General features: G+C 38.7%; 1 protein-coding gene across 4 annotated transcripts in view; it reads right to left on the reverse strand.

The window, feature by feature from the left end:
* The window catches only part of LOC131255408 (alpha-N-acetylglucosaminidase-like), a 169,818-nt gene that overhangs the window by 101,759 nt on the left and 45,717 nt on the right, over window positions 1–22,342 (reverse strand). For all 4 annotated transcript variants that reach the window (XM_058256113.1, XM_058256114.1, XM_058256112.1 and 1 more), the window contains 2 exons: window positions 14,254–14,360; window positions 931–961 (listed from right to left, as the gene is read on the reverse strand). In XM_058256113.1, coding sequence (XP_058112096.1) covers window positions 931–961; window positions 14,254–14,360 — 138 coding nt within the window. The remainder of the gene's footprint in view (window positions 1–930; window positions 962–14,253; window positions 14,361–22,342) is intronic.

Below are 22,342 nucleotides of genomic sequence, written 5' to 3' on the forward strand. Positions count from 1 at the left end.
CCTCTAGATGCTCCACATGTCTCTCCATTAGACTTGGCTTTTTCGGTTGCTTCTATGTCTTTCTTGGCATGCCTAGGAAGGGCCGCTCTGATACCAAATGATAGGGTTCAAGCCCTATCCAGCCCACATGAAAAGAGGGAAAGGGCGTCCTCTAGTGCAAAAAACACGGTTTAAGGTCAAATTGATCTATGTTCCATTATTTCTCCGGAGAACTACATAAAAAGAGTTATGAAAGAGCTACAGAATCTTACCTAGGTGTCAAGATAAACACAAATGCTAGCAAATCTCATATTTGAACACTACTATCAACTAACTTAATCTCTTGTTTTAACACAAATACTATCAACTAACTCCTATTTTAGAGGAGTAAAGAAAGGAACTACTAAAATAGGCTCTACTCGTCACGTCAACTAGATTGGGCACCTAACAGGATCACGGCCCAAAAACCAAACCAATTGGATTGTCCTACCGCTTGATCAATATCCCGACTTTCAAATACTCAATGAGCAATAACATAATGTCCCATGTATTGGAAATCTAGAGGCATCCAATTAGTGTGACATTTAGATTAAATCATATCAGAGAAGTGGACAACCGACAATGTTTTAGGCAGTCGAGATAGCTGAAACCATAGTGCGATGAACTTCAACTTGGTTCACATATGTGGTGATAGTAGAAAAGTGCATATTCCATATATGAACAATATAGTCAGCCAAACTAAGTACTCTCATGCTCCACATCATACATAATGAACAACATGTCGTATAGGTTTCAAGATATAATCCAGCCAGACTATGCAGTCAACATATTCTGATTTCCACTGTACAGTTAAGTGATGGTTGTGATAGACATGTTTCAACAAAATGGATAGAAACTCCAATAAGGATTTGAAAGGAAGTTATTAAGACTGAATCAGTAGAACTGTTTTACCAATTATATATGTGCGCGCTCCTGCCATATTCTGCACAAAAAGCGTAAATGTTAGAGAGAGAATGTCACTGATTTTTGCAAAATCACGAGGCATAATGCATGAAAATTTTAGTAAAGTAACCCACCTTTCCATTGACTTTAATTGAAGAATTATTACTTACTGACATATACATACTGAAAGACGATAAGATGATCTTATATGATAGTAGTATTTGCACAAATGGACAGTCCATTAGCTTTTGGACACTCCCTGTGGTCCACCCACTCTTTATAGGCCACTATGTGAAAATCACACAGATCATATCATTTTAAGCATTCGAATATTAGGATTTTTAGATAGAACCGTTCATCTTCCAAGCCAAAGATAGAATGGGTAACATCGTCTAACCAAATGATTGTTGAGAACCATGAGCAATTCATGGTGAGATCTGATGTATTGATGATTGGACCTAGAATGTGATAAATGATATTGAGTCCATTGAGTCCATTTTTAGGGCTATTCAATGGATGGTTAGGATTGTCTCATTGGTGTGAGCAAATGCAAGGAATACTAAATTAGGAAAAGGCATACATTGGTACAGGCGAAATGGTTGGTCTAACTGAAGGTCTGGCCCTTGATAGAGTGGAATGGCAGAAACAGGATTTATGTAGCCAACCCCGACTAATTGGGTTAAGGCTTAGATGATGATCATGATGAGAAGGCATAAATGGGCGTGCAGGAAAGAATAGTGGCGAAGTATGAGATGGTGCATAGGACACATGAATTTGAGGAAAGAAATGAGTTAGGACAAGTGATCTTTGCGGTTGCAATCGCCTATGACTTGCGAAAGAATGCTTATTTCCATAAATTTAAAATTATATAAAAAAAAAAAAAAAAAAAAAAAAACCAGACAGATGAGCATCTAGTTACTTTTAAGAGTGGACCATACTAATCAGAAATCAACATTTCCTTCTTGTACGGACGAAGCAATCAACATGAAAAGACTATGAAGTTATATCAAGTGACAAAAGTACAAATGGAATCATGACACGGATGGAGATGTGGACCGAGATGGCCAACTGTGTGTGGACCCAGATGGCTAACTGTGTAAAAGGTCATGAAACAAGTGTTTAGGGAATTTAAAGGCAAGAAATGCACACATAACGAAACATGGTAGTGGGGGTAAAAGGTAAAAAAGACGAATAGGAAAAGAGAGCTTTGGTTATAAAGAATGGCAGCAAATAGAAATGCAGAAAACCTTGAAACATATGAGTAGGTAAATTACGTAAAAAGAAGGCCAAGAATGTAGTAAGGTCAAGATTAAAAGGAATGATGATTTGTAAGATACATCAACCACCAGAAATGGATATAACAACATTTACAAACTAGCAAAATAGCGGGTGATGAAAAGCAGAGACCTAGACCACATTAGATGAAACAAGGGTGAGGACCGAAGCTGATGTTGAAAGACGGTGGGATAAGAGAGATGATGAGACTAAGAAGTTTAATGAAGATGCAGTAGCAAGCCTCAATACACTAGACAATTGGAGGATGTGTGTCTTGACATAGAATCCAATGGAAGTAAAGGCAGCTTTAGCAACGATGAGAAAATTATAGCTGTGAAAATAGATTATACAAAATAGGTGAAATTGGATCAGTTTCATTAACTAGAATTTCAACAAAAAAAAAAAAAAGAAAGAGAAAAAAAAAAGAAGAAGAAGAAGAAGAAGAAGAAGAAGAAAAAACAAGAAGAAGAAGAAGAAAAAAGAAAAGAAAAGAAAAGAAGAAAAGAAAAAATGAAAAAATGAAATGCTAGAAAAATGAAGGAAAAGCATCACGATACCTTTTTTTACAAGAACAAAGGTGATACACAAAATTGCACCGTCAAACTAACAAGTCACACCATTGATTTTGGAGAAAAAGAAAGAAAGAAGAAAGGAGCAGAAAAGGAGAAGAAAAACATGAGAGAGAGAAAGGGATACTTTAGCAACCCCAAACGTCCCACCACTTGTTCTATTATATTAGGGCTTTCACTTAAAATGTGGAATTACAATAACACCCTCAAAATTTAAAAACCACTACCAAAGAGCCAAAGACTCACGTACACATGCCCCCAATACATAAAGACTGAACCCAAGCAAGATGATCACATATGTGATCACGTCACATGTGTGGACATGTCACATGTGTCCACACGTGTGATCATTCTAACACCTCCTCAAGCTGGAGCATATATATTATAAATGCCTAGCTTGTCAAAAAATATGTCTAGATGAAATCGACTTAAAGCCTTTGTGAACATGTTGACAACTTGATTTTCAGATTTAATAAACGGGGTTGATATTTCCTTATTTGTGACCTTTTCTCTGATGAAGTGACAATCCACTTCAATATGCTTGGTCCTCTCATGATAAACTAGACTATTGGAGATAGGTGACGCAACTTGGTTATCACATTATGTATTCATTGGAATATCAACCACAAAACCTAACTCACACATCAATGTCTTCAGCCACACAAGTTCACACGTGATATGGGCCATGACTTTATACCTTATTTCTGCACTAGAACGAGCAACGACTTGTTGCTTCTTGCTTCTCCAAGCAATAAGATTACCTCCTACAAAGGTAAAGTAACCTGTGGTGGATCGCCTATCTAAAGGAGATCCAGCCCAAACTGCACCAAAGAATCATTCCACTCTAAGGTATCCATTTCGCTTGTAGAGAATTCAACGGCCTAGGGTGCCCTTCAAGTCTTTAAGTATGTGGAACACAGCTTCCATATGAGATATACAGGGGGCTTGCATAAACTGACTAGCTACACTGAATAAAAAAGTAATATTTGGTCGTGTAATGGTATCAATTTACTAACCAACTGGCGATATCTGCCTTGATCATCAAATAGGTCTCCTTCACCTACACTTAACTTAGACTTTGTGTCCATGGGAGTTGTAACTAGCTTAGCCCCTAGTAAACATGTCTCTTCTAACAAGTCTATAACATATTTCCTTTGCGATAAATTAATTCCCAATTTGACCGAGCTACCTCAATACTTAAAAAGTATCAAAGTTAGCCTAAATCCTTTGTACAAAAGTGTTGCTGCAAGAATTTCTTCAACTTAGATATGCATTTACCATCATTTTCAGTAATGATGATGTCGTCCATGTAAACAACAAGAACCAAAGTACCATTCTCACTCTGCCTAACAAAGACTAAGTGATCAGCCTGACTGCATTTCATCCCAAACTAAATTACCACATTACTAAATTTGTTAAACCACACGTGTGGAGACTGCTTTAAATATAAATTGATTTTCTTAGCCAACAGACTTTATCAAATTCCCCCTAAGCAACAAAGCCAAGTGGTTGCTCCATATTTACTTTTGCAAGCAACTCACCATGAAGAAACACATTCTTTACATCCAGTTGATATAGGGGCCAGTCCAAATTTGGAGCAATAGAGATCACTACACGAATTGAATGAAGCTTTTCCATCGGGGAGAAGGTTTCAGAGTAGTATACTCCAAAAGTTTAAGTATACCCTTTTGCCACCAATCGAGGCTTTAAACAATCCACGGAGCCATCAGACTTGTACTTCACCGTATATACCCACCTGCATCATACTGTACGTTTCCCCGCATGTAGCTTAGCCAAAGTCCATGTTTGATTTTTACGAAGCGCAGCTATTTTTTCTTCCATATCTCTTTTCAACCCATCAATATGAAGAGTCTCTTAAAACGATCAAGGTATAGACAGACGACAAGGACAAAGCAAACTGTCAAAATGAATGTGAAGACCATTTGAGAAAATAAAATTGGAAATAGAATGTAGAGTACAAAAATGTATACCCTTTCGAATGGCAATACGTTGATCAGCTTCATTCAGCAAGTCTGGTGGAGACTAAAGAGGAGGATCTTCAGATAGATTGGTAGAACTGGCAGAGGGCACATTACTAGGCACTTCAGTACTTCTCTTGGAACATCTGGAATAGACCTGAGACGGTGGTGGATATGGATGTGACTCGGTAACTTGCTTTCCAGGTACATTTGTATCCGTCACCACAGGAAGGGTGGTAGAGTTTTTGGAAAGTTGCGATGCCTTCCCATTATTTGATAAATATGGAATATTTTCGAAGAATGTGACATCCATGGACACATATCATCTATGGGTGATAGGATTATAGCATTTGTAGCCACGTTGAGTATTTGAGTACCCCAGAAACACACACTTTATAGCTTTTGGTTCAAACTTATCGAAGATATCATCAAATTGATGTACAAAACATAAACATCCAAAAATTTTAAGAGGAAGAGAAAAGGAAGGATACTGGGGATACAAGACAGATACCTCCTAATACTGATGAGGGCATCTAATTTATAAGATAACACGTAACTAAAATGGCATCGCCCCAAAAATTCTTTAGAACCTTCATGTCCAATAACAATAACCTAGCCAATTCAAGCAAATCATGGTTTTTGCTCTCTGCAACTCCATCTTGCTACGGTGTATGTGCACGAAACGTTTGATGAATGGTGTCATGAGATAAGAGATAGGAGTGAAAAGGATTTGAAGTGTACTCTTTGGCATTATCTAATCTTAGAACACACACTTTAACATCAAATTGAGTTTGGATTTGTGCACGAAATTCTTTAAAGTGCATAAAGACCTCAGAACGATCTTTCATCAAATATAACAATGTCATTCAAGAGCAATAATCCACAAAGATGACAAAATATTTAAAACCGGATAAACTAAAAATATGAATGGGTCATCCCAAATATCTAAATGTATCAAATAAAAAGGTTTATCACTAACTTTATCTTCACAAGACAAAAAAGACACTCTGTGATGCTTACTTAACTCACAAGCTTCAAATTCTAACTTGGACACAGCATAAAGACGGGACAAGACTCTTCAAATTAGTTAAAGATGGGTGCTCAAGCCTGAAATGCCATTGATGAGGAGAGATGTTAGCTTGCAATGCGACTCCAACTCCGGTCGTTCCATTCTTAAGATAGTATAGTCCATTAGATTCATGCCCTCCATCAATCATCCTTCTCCTCTTTAGATCATCAAACTCACAATAAGAAGGATAAAATTTGACAGAGCAATTTAGGGATTTGGTTAGCTTACTTACAGATAATAGGTCAACAGGAACTTGGTAATATACAAAATTGAAGACAAGGAGAGATTTGATGTAGGATACACAGTGCCTTCACCAGATACAATGGTTGAAGTACCGTCAACCAAGGTGATAGACAAAATAGATGAAGATTGGACTAACTTAGACTGCAAATTACGCTTATCGGTCGTATGATCGGAAGCACCAAAATCAATAATCCATGGAGTACTCATAGAAAATGTAAGCTAAGATGTACCTAACTGAACAAGGGTAGCAGCAAAGGAAGAGGATGAGTGGAATCATTTTTTCAGAAGCTTGGTGTATTCTTCCATTGACATAGTGACTGTGTGACCTAAAATACTCAGCTCAGCAAGAGTGGCAGGATTAGATACATAACCTTGTGAACTATCCTCCAGTGAGTTAACTTGATTAGCCCAGGCAAGCTTCCCATGTAAATCCCAGCATGAATCAACATTACGATTGGTAAAGCCACAATGAGTGTAGTGACGATTACCTCGACCACGACCACGACTACCTCCAAATCTACCGCATCGACCACAACCATCTCGAATTCCACCATCACATCAGCCTGATGTAAAGATAAAAGTCGAACGATCTAATGAGGTGGAATTCTGAGTGGACATGAAAGTTGTCTTCTGAACTCTGGCGAATGCTTCTATCACCGAGGGAATTTCACTACCTTTGAGAACCTGTGACTTTACAGGCTCGAACTCATGTCAAAGGCTAGAGAGGAATTTGGCAACACAAAATTCTTCCATTTGCCTAAGCATTAGCTCAAAATCTATTAACAACGATTGGTATACATTCAGCTCTTTCCACATGCTGAATAAGGCAGAATAATATTCTCCTACACTTCTATCTCCTTACTGGAATGCAAATATATTTTGTAAGAGCTCATAAATATGGATTAAGTTTTTCTACCCAGAATACATCACCTTCAAGGTGTTGTAGATGTCTTTGGCGGTCTTGAGGAAAATCACATTGGCACTGATATGTGGTTCCTTGTTATTCCACAACAATGCCCTAATTTGGGCATCCACTGCCACCTAATCATCATAGTCATCCACCGTGCTATTAGGTTTAGGCAATGTCAAATATTTAACTTTTCTATTTCCAGTCAGAAAAACTTCTACGGATGTGGCCCACTGTAGATAATTCGTGCCATTAAATTTTGTTGATGTTATTAAGAGAGGTACCAAATCCAATGAGGATAAAATACTGCTCTTGAGATCATTTTTAGAATCCATCTGAATAATAATAAATAAATTTTCTTGAACACAAATCCTTCAACAAACTGACCTACTAAAACAATACCTTCTTCCACGCTTCAACTTGTCTCGATCAACACAATAAAGGAGGGCTTCATGAAACTTCTGAATTTTCAGCCTTCAAATCTAATTCCATGCTTCAAAACTGAACATAGATTGCATATTGGATGAAAGATGGCCCACTTTGTCACATCATACGGGTAGAATGCAAAAGCAGGCCTTACACACCTTCGTTTAACACGATTTCACCACCCATCACGTGGGGGTACAACAACCGGAAGAGATTAGGTTAGGTCAGACCCAAACACATTAGGGTTTCCCACCAGGGAGAATGAAAAAAAAAAAAAAAAAAAAAAACGAAAAAAAAGTAAGACGAAGAAATGAGAGATCACGAAGAAAAATGGATCAACATAGCTCTGCTACCTTGTTAATTTTGGAGAAAAACAAAGAAAGAAAAATGAGAAAAATGTAAGAGAGAGAGAGAGAGAGAGAGAGAGAGAGAGAGAGAGAGGGAATGGGATGCTCTAGCAGCCCAACATGTCCCACCTCTTGTTTTATTATATTAGGGCTTTCACTTTAAAATGTGAAAATATAAGAATAGCCTCAATAGTTAAAAACCACTACAAAAATCCAAAGGCTCATGTACAGATGCCGCCAATACATAAAGATTAAACCCAACCAAGATGACCACACGTGGTCGCGTCACACGTGTGATAATTCTAACACACACTATGAAACTCTAGGCGAAGGTGGTGGAACAAAGACAGAGACAAGAAACAAAGCTTTTAAAGAATCAATTTGGCTTCATTCCATGAAGATCAAAACCAAAACTATTTCTACTTAGAGAATTGATGGAGGGATAAAGAGGAGGAATTTACACCACAGTTCTAAAACTTGGTGACTTTATTGAAAACTCAGTTGACTTTATAGGTATGAAAATGATTTTGCCCCATCTCTCAAGGAGAGTAACATATAGGTAAACCAAAAGCAAATCAAGATCTCATTGATACAAGGGATAAAATTTAAAAAAATTTAAACAAAAAAAAAAAAAAAAGCATGAAACTTAGCAGCAACTTGCTCTCTTTTGATCTTCTTGAACTCCAAGGAAGTTGAACTTCAAGCCACAATCCCTTTAGAAGCTCTATGCCTCCAAGGTACTTCATCCCCAAACCCTAGCAACTCCCTCAAGTATAAGGGAAAATGAAACCCGTTGTAGCACCCTAGCATTCAAGGGAGGAAAGAAAGAAAATTAATCTCTTCCCTCTTTCCTAGATCCAATCTTCTTGCTCTCATCCCATTTCCTCATTTTCTACTGAGTCAATATCATCGTTGGTGGCTCAAAGGACCTGAATAATTCAATCTCAATGACAAAAGGACAAATGCGGCTAGGTTGCGACTGTTAGTAGGATAGACAAAAAACTTACCATAAATTGTTCTACATTTCTTCCAATAAATTTCATATATCTCGTAATGTCGTTTTCTTTAAGCATCAATATTTCTTTCCTAGTTCTATTACATCATCTCCTGCAGTTTCTATTCTTCCTCACTTTGATGATTTGATGTGCCCTCCTAAACGCTTCAAGCCTGGTTTTGTGTATGAACGTCGCCGACCAACTCTACCCCTTCCTGAGTCTGATCTGCCACCTGATCCCGTTTTGCATCCTCCTCGACGATCTGGCCATACTTCTCATCAACCAGATAGGTATGGTTTCCCTCATACCTCCTTCACGGCTACCTTATCAACTGTGTCGATTCCTAATTCCTACTCACAAGCTGATAAACATGAGTGTTGGAGAAAGGCTATGCATGAAGAACTTCAAGCTCTTCAAGAAAATCAGACTTGGGACATGGTCCCTTGTCCTTCTCATGTCAAGCTAATTGGGTGTGAGTGGATTTTTTCTGTGAAACTTCGGCTTGATGGGTCTATGGACCGTTATAAGGCTCGTTTGGTTGCCCTTGGTAACCGCCAGGAGTATGGAGTTGACTATGAGGAGACCTTTGCTCCTGTCACTAAAGTGACCACTGTGCGTACTATTATTGCCATGCAGCCTCTTAGGGATCGTCCCTTTGCCAGATGGATGTGAAGAACGCATTTCTTCACGGTGATTTACAGGAAGATGTTTACATGACACCTCCTCCTGTCCTCTGCTCGTCGTCGACGTCGAATGTGTGTAAGCTAAAGCGCTCTTTGTATGGTTCGAAACAGGCTCCCCGGGCCTGGTTTGATAAGTTCCGGGCTACCTTACTTCGATTTTCTTTCATCCAAAGCCAGTATGATTCTTCGTTGTTTCTTCGTACAACTTCTGTTAGTATCGTTCTTCTTCTGGTTTATGTCGACGACATTGTCATCACTGGGACTGATTCTGCCCTCATTGATCTACTCAAGCAACATCTTCATGATTCATTCCATATGAAGGATCTTGGTCCTCTCTGGTATTTTCTCGATTTGGAAGTTCAGTCCGATTCCTCTAGGATTTTCCTCTATCATCATAAATACATGGAGGACTTAATTTCCTTATCTGGTTTGCGGGACTCCTCTTCAATGGATACCCCTTTGGAAATGAAAGTCAAGTATTGATGTGAGGAGGGGGATCTCCTTCCTGATCTTATGGCGTTTCGACAGTTAGTTGGTAGTCTCAATTATCTCACTATTACACAGCCTGACATCTCCTTTGTTGTCCAGCAAGTCAGTCAATTTATGCAGTCTCCTCGCCACTTTCATCTTGCCGCGGTCCGCCGAATTATTCGATATCTCTGGGGTTCCTCTTACCGTGGCTTGTTCTTCTCTACTGGTACTCCTCTTCGCCTTGTGGCTTTTAGTGATGCTGACTAGGCAGGATGTCCTGATACTCGTCGGTCTATCACCAGGTGGTGTATGTTTCTTGGTGATTCACTTATCTCTTAGAAGAGTAAGAAACAGGATCGTGTTTCCAAATCTTCAATCGAGTCCGAGTACCGTGCCATGTTGGCAGCCTACTCAGAGATTATGTGGCTCCATGGCTTACTTGTTGAAATAGGTTTTCCTCAGTCTACTCCCACTCCTCTTCATGCTGATAATACGAGTGTTATTCAAATCACTACCAATCCGATCTATCACAAGTGTACCAAACATATCGAGGTGGACTGTCATTCTATTCGGGAAGCTGTTGATACTCGGGTTATCTCTCTTCCACATGTCTCAAGCAACCTTCAGATAGCAGACACCTTCACCAAAGCTATGACACGACTACATCATTACTTTCTTGTTGGCAAATTGATGTTTCTTGATCGACCAGCATCGATTTGAGGAGGGATGTTAGTAGGATAGACAACAAACTTACCTTAAATTGTTCTACATTTATTTAGGAAACAAATTTGTCAAACCTACCATATATTTTTGTATAGTTATTTAGGAAACAAATCTGTAAATATCTTTCTGAATTAGGGGTCAATGCTTAATGTTAGGATATGTTGTAATTAGGAGATATTATGCTGTAATTAAGGGATATATTGTAATTAGGAGATATTATGTTGTAATTAGGGAATATTGTAATTAAAGGATATATTGTAATTAAGGGATATATTGTAATTAGGGAAAATGATTTCTATATAAGAACAGGACCACTCGATTAAGGGTCATTGAGCAAATCTGACAGCGACAAGAAGGGTAAGCATCGGCCAAATATTAGAATCAACGAATCAATACAAACACCATATGAAAAAGCATAATGGCAAATACAGTAACTGTAGTGGGAGAAGAACAAAAATTCTGGATGATGACATGGAAAAGACAAGTGCAAGGAGAACATTCGTTGGAATGGGGGAGATATCAAGAGGAAAGGATATTAATAAAAATAAAAGCAATACATGTAGATATGGGGGAGTAGGTATAGAAGTGACACCTATCAATCTCTAATTAGTCATGTAGTTGATGATGAGATAGCGAAAAATAGGCCAGAATTTTAATTTGTCCTATTAAAAAGTGGTATTAATATTGCAAGACAACAGCTAAGCCTATATTGTGAGATATACTAGGAAATAATAGGAGTCTGCCCTCTCAACATTCTCAGCCATATGGAACCAGATCACCAACTAAGCTAAATAGAACTGTATTTCAAGCTAAAGAAGTGAATGGCTGATGGGGACATCATGCGCACGTGCACGCCCCCCACCCTACGCACATACTCAAGGAGGAAGGCCCCACTATCGATCTGGATCGACGACGACCGCTATGCAGGACCTCTTAGTTAGGGGGTTGTGCTATAGAGCATTGGAGTGGACCCGATCATCATAGAGATTCCACCATTGGATCTCATGATCGTGGCCCACTACCCTAGATGATTTAGGATTTTGAGTTTTGCTTATTATCGTTATTAAAAACTTCATGAATGGTTTTGATTGCGTTGATTAGTTGTTATTTTTGTTACTTCGTCTCTAAGTATTAGTGTGCGCACATGGCGCGGCTTTTGGGGTTTAGGGTTTTCTTAAAAAGATATGACACTTTGATTGCCATAGCTCAAAAATATTTTTGAATGATGTTCCTAGGTTCCCAATCAAAAATAATCTTACAAAGTCAGTAAAACCACGGAGAACAGTTCAAAAAGTATTGATTAGGTTGATAGTCAGGGTTATCATGTTGTTGTAATTTGGGCAATGGGCCATCCAAGAGGTGTTTCATCGATGGAACAATCAAAATCATTACATTTTCTCATTATAAAGCTACCATTTTTACAATGATTTGTGGGTGAAACAAGTAATGTAGCAAAACCATCATTGCAATCAAATGTAAGTGACATCACCACATAATTACAAAAGTAACTTAGTGATGCTAGACATGGAAATTAAACATGATATGCAAAAACAAATTCAGGCTTTAGATCAAACTAGTTCAGAAACAGTTACACAAAATTCCACATCCCACACAAAAGTTCAAGCACTCAATCAAGGGGAATCTTATGCAGATCCAAGCCTACACAAGCTAGGGCTGGATTAATCACAATTATAAACCAAACAATAATCAGAGGAGGGTAAATTCATCCACACATGCACAGAATAATTCCCCAATCCAAGGGATTCACAAATTTCAATTCGGCGAACCCTAAGGTTGAAGAAAGGGCATAAAATTGGAGATTTGAATAATTTAGGGCTAGGGTTAAGGATTTTGGGTGAAAGAGGAGTGAAAGAGATAAGAGAGACGAACCAGAGAAGCACCGCACGCGTGGACAGCAGCGATGGCCCAGACGCACGTGCGTATGACCCCGCCCGCACGTGTGTGGGGCACGTGCGGGGCTCACGAACCTAAAATCCCCCTCCTTGTGGCTGGTCGGCCAAGGGTGGGCTACAAAACCCCCGAATTTTGGCCCAATCTGATGCACGGTCTGTGCGTGGTGCTCCGCCGAAGTTTCAGCCCCCCAACAGGGCCAGATTCCAAAAATCTGCTGTAGAGAGTAAAAAAGCTACAATAGAGGGTGGATTTGAAGTGTAGATGACTGTAGGAAGAAGTGAATATGGAAGGTATGAGATGGGGCAATTTGGGATAGGTGTGGCTTCGCACCACAATAATCAGCCCTTCGAGGAAGGGAGGGTTTCACACCCAATCGGATTTCCACAACTTAAAAATTTAGAGCAGAAGAAAAAAATGCAAAAATTTTATTAATCTTCAATGAGAAAAAAGACTACAAGGGGTGCCTATTTATAATAAAATCCTATACCCCAAAACTCGCGCCATGTGCGCAACTTATTACTTAGAAACGAAGTAATCACAAATAACAACCAATCAAAGTAATCTAAACCATCCATGATGTTCTTAATAACACTAATAACCAAAACTCAAAGTACTAGATCGTTTAAAATAGTAGGCCACGATCATGAGAACCCATGGTGGGATTCACATGACGATTGGGTCCACTCCAAGGAACCAAAACGCAGCCCGCTAACTAGGAGGCCCTCCCTAGACGTCCTCATCGATCTATATCGATTGTAGGGCCATCCTCCTTGCATATGTGGGGCGGCGGGCGTGCGCGTGATGTCCCCATCAATTATCATACACATTTAGAGCCATTTACCTTTGTAATTGGAGACCAAACAGGCCCTAAAAGAAGGAGAAAAAAAAAAAAAACTAGGAGCACTTGGGCTCTGATAACATATTAAATGGCTACATTTTGTTAATCTAGAGGGCCCATGAAAAGCTACAATAAGAAGAAGAAGAAGAAAGATGGAAGAGAGAAATGAGGGAGGGAGGGAGGGAGGGAGGGAGAGAGAGAGAGAGAGAGAGAGAGAGAGATAACAAGAACATGAGAAGCTTAGGGTCTACTGAAACCCAGTCCTTTATTCTTATTTATAATAGTAGAAACATGAATGAAGCCCATGGGCCTTATTACATGGACATGGGCCCAGTGGGCCTTATTAAATTATCAACCTTTCAATACTCCCCCTCAAGCTGGAGCATCCTAATGTGGCCCGCTTGGAATAGAAACTGGAGAAATTAAAAGAAAAGATAAGGATGAAAGAGAGAGGAGAAAAAGTTTTAGGGCAATAAGTGTTGGCCCAAAAGATTAATACACATTTATTAACATAAGAGAAACACAGAGTGCTCCTTAGTAGTACATGGATAACATACACACAATTACATATATGTTCCTACAAACATGGATCTAAAAAGTCCACTTTTCAGCCATTAAGCATATTATTGGTATTTCTTTACAATGGCTTATCCATGCGATCATCTTTATTGGACAATATGGATGAATGAACAAATTATTAAGTGACTATTTGCATGCTTCATCTATGGAATGAAAAGCAAATCTCTACATATCTCAGTGTGCACACATGCATCTGTCTATTCATCCAACCGTTGTATTTGTGTGTGTGTGTGTGTGTGTGTGTGTGTGTGTGTGTGTGTGTTTTGCAAGAGAGGGAGAAGGAGAGAATGGAGTATCTCAATGGTGCAACACACCTTTCAGTTGCTGCTCAATAAATGCTTTCCCAAGTTCAATAAACAAGGGATCAGTTGCATCTAGAAGATACGTGCAGCACCATCTTGGGTCATTCTCAACTGAAAACCTTGTACAATATAAAGAAAGTTACCATAATACTAAAAATAGACAAGAAGTGTATGTACTAGTCAAGAAACATGTTATGTGACAAAAACAAGTTACTGGGCTAGCATAGGGATGACATTGTGATTAAAACAAAGCAATTAGAACATCAAGTACACAAGCTAGATTATATAATAACCATACTAAATTAGATATTGTGATGCGAAACTAGTATCTCATGCACTACTATTCAAGATAAATTAGATTTTACAATATTGCATGCTAACACACATAAATATTCATGATAGTACGATACATAACATGCAATAGCACTAGAATAAGTCAATTTGAAGTAAAAACTACCCTTTTAAAAAAAACATCTCGCTGAATGCTGATAACAAAGATGATAACAAAAAACTGATTAGCACCAAACAAAAAGGAAATACATAAAAATGGCTAAAAGGGGATGATAAGAAATTATCCCACCTCACCAAATGCAACAGAAATACAAAACAGCCAAAATTTTCTCAATTATATTCCATGAACTCAGTATTAACCAATGCCCACAAAAATCACCCTCCCTTTGGCCATCAAAAAATGCGACTTGCAATTTCCAACTTGTTTTTTAGTATTCTATAGTTTCACTCTCCATAAGTACCACCATCTCACTATTAAAGAAAGGAGCCATAGGATTTTTCCTATCTTTCTTCTGCGGAACCCCCATTCAATGTTGAGGTTGTGGCTTCAATTGTTCCGAGCAAGACCCAATATGTGTTTAAAAGGCCCATAAATCTCCTCCAAAGACTTAAGGCATAATCACATTGAATGAAGAGGTGTTCCTTGGATTCAGCATCTTTAAGGAAAAGGCACCATGGATGGGGCAAGGGATCTTGAGCTATCATTCTGTTGGTGCACAAAAAGTGTTGCATCTCTAGACTCCCAGTCCCAGAGTGTTGTTGCGCCAAACTCCCCTATTGCGCGGAAACAGACTCCCACTCCCAGAGTGTTGTTGCACCAAACTCTCCTATTGCGCGGAAATAGACTTCACGCGTGTGAGATACCTATAAATACCCCTCCTACTCATTTGGGTCAGCCCAAAGTTAAAGAAGCTTGTGAGCCCTCAGAGCAATAGGTATACCCACGCAATGGGTTGTCCTTCATATTCATGCAAATAAGACCTTCAATAGTCTATTTGTTGCATAGTTTGGCAGATTCACGACTTGTCCTCTTTTGTACACATTGTACGCATATTGGTGTAGAACAAGGGATCTCAAATCCACACAACTCTCTTTCATTGCAATGGACATTTTCTTAGTTGAAATGCTGCCAAAATCGCCAATGAAGTGTTTCTCTTCTCTATCATTATGCTTATTCAACATACTTTGTTTTAGAATCAAGGGAAACATGAGGATGTAAATGAACCTTTAAATCAATGAAATCCATGATGATGAATGTTCTTCTACCTTCCCTTTATTATTTTGAACAAAGTATTCCAACCGAGATACATTCGTTTCTTGTCAAAACACATTCGTCCATATTTGAGATTTCGATAGGTATTTAAAAGTTAAAAGACATGATTTCTCCCTTCTCCGTCTCCACCCGTCTCCAACACCATGATAGATGACTAGATCCTGCACATGATTTTGAAGCCTAACAATATCTTCTATCTCATCATCTATGTGGTTCGGGGACTAAACCACTTCATTTTCCATCACACTAAAAGCATTGAAATAAATATTCCCTTTGATTGGAAGCGACATGATGGAGCCTACCAAATTCCAATTGAACCAGCATTTAATCCAAGGAGTATTCCCAAAACCTAATCCAAGAATATCTCCCATGGGCAACTATTCCGACCATTTGTAGATCACACTTAGCACACACACTTGCATATATGATCCATCTCCAATCCAACTTTCTAAGCTATTTGAGGCTAAACGGTGAGCAATCAATGTCGTCCATTAATCAATTACAAAGAACTATTGCAAACTCATCTTCGTTGATCCCATCTAAGACCCACCCACTCAGCCACTTCCTCATTTGGGCAAAATTCCCATCTCGCAATGAAGACAAAGGTGCCCATTCAATGATAGAAGCATCTTATTTGATTTGTTGATGATTGAACCATCAACCACAATGGCCTCCCTGCTACTAAGACGAAGTTGCCTGTTGATCAATAGTGGCATTGTAAAGCCTCGAGAAATCAAAATCGAGAAGAGAAGTTCCTAATGAAGCATCCTCTCAAAATCTCACTCTACATTCATCTCCCACTTCACCCCTTCCAAGAAGTTCTAAACCCCATTACACAATTTTCTAGGTTCAGGTTGTCATTGTTCTATAGTGTAAAGAGGATTGAATAAGCCATCCGACATTTTGAACCCCATGTTTGGCCATGATAACATGCCTCTAAAGGCACGAGTCTTCTACCCCGAACCTCCATGACTATTTTTCTTGAGAAGGGCCTAATGTAGAACGTCTATATTGTTGTGTATTCATGGGAAGTATCACTAATACATATTATGTCCTCCCTCCTCTCTCCCTTCCCACCGCTTCTCTCCTCTTTCCGTTCTCCTCATTTCTCTCTAATATTTCTACTTGGTATTATAGCAAGGTGCTCTACTAATGAGCACGAGGTTTCTAGGGAGCCATTGTTGACATCAACAAGTTGTACAGCCAACCAATGTTTGAAATATTGGTATTACGCAATGTATCGAACCCTTGGGATACAAATACATATCGGTAATCATACGGTATATATCATTTGTATCGGGTAATTTATAGCACTTTTTAGGAAACATGGGGAAACATTAGGAAAATGGTTGATTTTTTTAATGAAACTTCAGGGATTGTTAAAAAAGACATTAATACTCACTTTTAAATCATAACATCTCAAAAAAAAAAAAAAAAAGTGCACATAATATATTTCCTTTGTGTTGGGTCCTAAGCTATGCGATGTATGTCTGAAAAAGGCAATTATATTAAAATATAATGCATAACATTTATAAATGTATGAAGACATGTATGAAATCATATCCAATTCATTCAAAAGCGGATGATATAATAGAAAGTAATATTTGGAGTGATGGGCATCCAAAGGTGGACCCACATGATCAATTTTAAAAGTGCAAACGGTTCGGATAGATAAATAATCATATACACAACATATATGAACCTTCACGTGCATCTCTTAATGTCCTTTCTAGCCTGTAAATTAAGTCGGTTCACTTATCAGATAGGGCCCCACTTGAAATCAATGGACAGACAATGGTATAATACAGTGCAACTTGCCTAAAATGTGGTCCACTTAATTTATATTTTCTCATTTTCGGGTTCATGGCCTAAGATGATCTAGAAAAAAATAGATGGACGACGTGGATAAAACAAACACATCATAGTGGCCCTCACAGAGCACTGTCCAGAAGCCACCTCGCTATTGGCAGCGTCAGTAGACAATCTACAGGATGCAGATTTAGGCCATCATCCTGCGTTGGGATGCTAGGTGGGGCCCACAATGTTGTTTGTGAGAAATCCACCCCGTTCATCCATTTTGAGAGCACATTTTAGGACGTGACCAAAAATGAAGCAAATCCAAAACTCGAGCGGGCCACACGAGAGGAAATAGTGGGGATTCAGTGACCCCCATTGAAACATTCATATGGCCACAAAAGTTTCGATTCAGGCTAAATTTTTTGTGCTTTCACTTCATCCTAGTGGGAATGACCTTATAAATGGTTTGCATGGCATATAAACATCAAAGTGGAGCCCAAAAAGGTTTCAATGGTAAGAAACTCTTTCCCCAGTTTTCCCTCTCATGTGGCCCCACTTGAGGTTTGGATCCACCTCATTTTCTAGCCCAATGTCCTAAAATGAGCTCTCAAAACGGATGAACGGAGTGGATGTCTCACAAACATCACAATGGGCCCCACCTACCATCCCAACGAAGGAGCTTTTTGTGGAAGGTTTTCGCAAGAAATCAGCGTCCGACCTAGTGGGGGTAGTACCCAATCCGTGCACGACTAAACAGGGATTTGGGTGGGGCCACCATGATGTATGTGTTGTATCCACACCATCCATCCATTTGGAGAGATCATTTTAGATCATGAGGCCGATCCAAAGCTCAAGTGGAACCCACCATAGAAAACAGTGGGGATAGTGATGGCCACCGTTGAAACTTGAACTATTTCTAGGGGGGCACCATGATGTTTGTTTGAGATCCAATATGTTCACAAGTTCAGACAAATATGGACGAAGGGAAAGCACAAATATCAACTTGATCGAAAATTTTTGTGGCCCCAAAGAAGTTTTTAATGGTAGGTGTTCAATCCCCACAGTTTTTTGTGGTATGGTCCAATTGAGCTTTGGATTTGCCTCATTCTTTTTCTCATGACCTAAAATGATCCCTCCAAATGGAAGGACGATCTGGCTACACAATACGTACATCAAGGTGGGCCCCACCAAAAGGGTAGCACTATCTTTCGTGCAGTTGGGTTGCACTGAATCCACTCTCCCTAAAGTTAAGGGGTGCGGATTAGGTGTTACCCGGGTAACACCTTAGTGGGTGTTAACTAGTGCTTTAAATATCAACGATATCGAGCGATATATCCCATGATATTTCGTGCATCCATCCTATGTAATACGAAACGCGCTAGTAGTGGAATATATCCCACATGTTTGATTCGGTGAGCATTTTTTTATTTTCGATCCTTTTTTTTGTAAATCATGTTAAATCCATATCAAATTGTTACACATCCATGTTTTTCATGTTTATGTTTCACATGAAAAAACATGGATTGGGAGCTTTGATTTTGAGATTTGGAGGACCGAGTTGCAGAAAATTAAAAATAATAATAATAATAATAATTTTCCCAATTTCTCGCAAATTGGTTGCAATCTGTGCTCAAACATAAAATCAAACATGTATATAACCTGATTTAGTGATTCTTATTTTGCTTTTGAATGTATTGCTTGTATTTCCACACGGCTTCTTACATTTATAAATTCTATGAATAAACTTTTAATATAATTGCATCAATTTAGTTAGACAACGTATAAATTAGGACCCCATACAGAGAAAACCTATTATATGCACTTGTTTTTTGTAATGTTTTGATTTGTTAGTGTGTATTTATGTCTTTTTTAACAATCACTGAAATTTCATTGAAAAATTTGACCAACTTCCAATGTTCCCCATGTTTCCAACAACAGCGATACAGTACGTGATACAACCAATATATCCCATGCGATAACCGATACGTATCTGTATCCCAAGGTGCGAAACGTAACATAATACCGATATTTCAAACACTGGTGTTAACGTTACTGTAGGGCCCACCATGATGATATGTTGTATATTTAATCTGTCCATTTGTTTTTCTAGCCCATTTTAGATCATGCTTCTAAACATTAGGTGCATTCAAATCTCAGGTGGATCACACCACATGAAACAGTGATGATTGAACGCTCATCATTAAAAAAATCGCAAGGCCCACCCGAGATTTGGATTTGCTTAAGTTTCAGGATAACGTCCTTAAATAATTGGGAAAAAAGTATTGAGTGGCGTGGATATAAAACACATTCATCAAGATGGGCCCCACACGGTAAGGTTAACACCCACTAAGTTGTTATCCACGTAACAGCTAATCTACTCCCTGACTTAAGAGTCAGAAAGAAAGTTCGAGAGTCTTTCAACCCTCTTCTCCATTAAAGACGGACGAGAGAATGGTGCAATCCATCCCAAATTCTCGTTGAAATCACAACATTTCCAAAAATCTCTCCAAAAAAACTTTCTTTTCGCAAATTCCAACCCAAATCCCCATCATCCTAGCCAAAAATACGGTTTTCTTCCAAAATTATTATCTTCGAAGGAAAAAAAAAATGTTTTAGGAATTTTCTTACACGATCCGACAATTTCAACCGCGGCCCATCAAATCTAGACGAAAGCGACTCCCTCAGGAAGACCACAAAGGTAAGAGATTTTTTTTCTATATTTTTCCCCAATATCAGTGATATCTGTAATATTTTGCGATATCTTGCGATATATCGCACGATATAATGAAGTTTATCAAAATTTCTTTATTTTTTCGAATTTTTGAGGGTTTCGTATCGCTATACTGCCGATAGTATCAATATTACGAACACTGTAGCCAACATCAGCACCATAGAGACGATGATTCCATTTATGGGGGAAAAAAGCTACATATTCTAAGAAAGCATGATTCTGTATGATTAATGTTGATTTTTTGAACATCCATTGGCAAGTATATGATGCATTTTCTCCAAATCTGGAGAAAAATCAAGAAAAAATTTTGGTTCTAATTTATGTTGCATGCTATACAGCTTACATGTGGAGATCTTTTGTCGACTTTGGCTGCATCAATATGATCTATATCATTAGTACAGATCTTCTAGAACTTTTCAATCATGCATATTTGTAGAGGATTGAGGTTTTTGTGGTGCTTTTGTGCAATAGTGTATTTGCATATGGGTTTTTTGCAAATTTATTATTTTTCTCTTCATAATCTGGGTATATGGGAGTGTTTTGGTGATTTTTGATATCTTTGGAGATAGGTAACTAGTGTTTTTGGGTGATGGGTTGCAATGGATGGAGCTGGCCAATCCAATGAAGGGACTTGTTCAAGTGCAAGTAGTACCTCTGGTGTCATCACAAATTCGAAGGCAGTAATGGGGTCTAGTGTTGTTGAACATCTTGGTTTGCAAATTACTACCATAAAATTCGATGGAGAAAACTGTCTTGAATGGCCTGAGACAGCCCAAATGTCTATTGGCAAGAAACAGAAGTTGGGATATCTGGATGGTAAAATTGAGGAGCCTTCATTGACATATCTTATGGTGATTGGGAGGCAAATGATATGATGGATGTGGCAAAGTTACTTAACTCCATGAAGACATAAATAAGTAGGATTTTTATATACAGTTAGATTGCTAAGGAGATTTGCAACTATTGTCTCTTCATACTCAAAGAAAAAGAATATTGACAAGGTGTTTCAGTTGATGAGAGGATTTATTTAATTTAGACAGTGCTCAGTCAACAGGAGATTACTATACGACCTTCTATGGGATGTGGCTTGAGCTAAGCCACCATCATCCTGTACGATCTTAATTGTGCTAAGGAACGTTGGGCAAAGATAAAGGAAAAACAGATTTTTAATCTTCTTGCTAGTCTTAACCCTGAGAATGAGACTCTTCCCACTCAAATGCTCAGCGGAGAGCCCCTACCTAGTCCTGGTACAGTTTACACATCGTACAATGAAGAAAGTAGAAGCAAGATGATACTTTCTACAAAGATAGTTATTCCAGAATAATCAACTCTTGCTGGATCATATCATGAAGGCAGTGATGTTAGAGGACGAGAGGAGACGGTGGGCATTTTCAAGGTCGTCAGGATCGTGGTGGTCATACTGGCAACTATAGTGATCAAGGTGATTTAAGCTACAGACATGACTGTGGCAACATGCCTAGTGATGACAAAGATGAACTCTATTGTACACATTGTGGGCGCACACGGTATAAAGTAGATGTGTTGTGACCTCGTTGGTGAGTACCACAGAAAGCCTAGTCTACTGTTGTTGATATAAAGAGGTCTTTCCAGCTAGAATCCCATGACATGTCCCCTTCAGGCATTTCACATAAATCCTCAATGGATGAAATCTCTGGAGTTAATCACAGGCTTGTTATTCTTGAAGGTTCTTCTTCATTCCTTCAAACTGGTTCAATCCAATTAGTATCTCTGCTTTTGCACATGTTGTATCCACTACCCCTACGAGTTCCTCTTGGATTGTTGACTATAAAGCATCAGATCACATGACCGGTATGAAGTCTTACATTTCATTCGATTCTTTATGTCATCATTTTGATTGTGTACAAATAGCAGATGGTACCTATACCTCTATTGAGGACAATGTTTGGGATATTGATAATATTGACCGATATCAAAGATATCACACCCAAATACAAAACCCGCATGAAGTTGCATATAGTGTTTACCGT

This window comes from Magnolia sinica, chromosome 9 (genome assembly GCF_029962835.1).
Source record: "Magnolia sinica isolate HGM2019 chromosome 9, MsV1, whole genome shotgun sequence".
Lineage (NCBI taxonomy): Eukaryota > Viridiplantae > Streptophyta > Magnoliopsida > Magnoliales > Magnoliaceae > Magnolia > Magnolia sinica.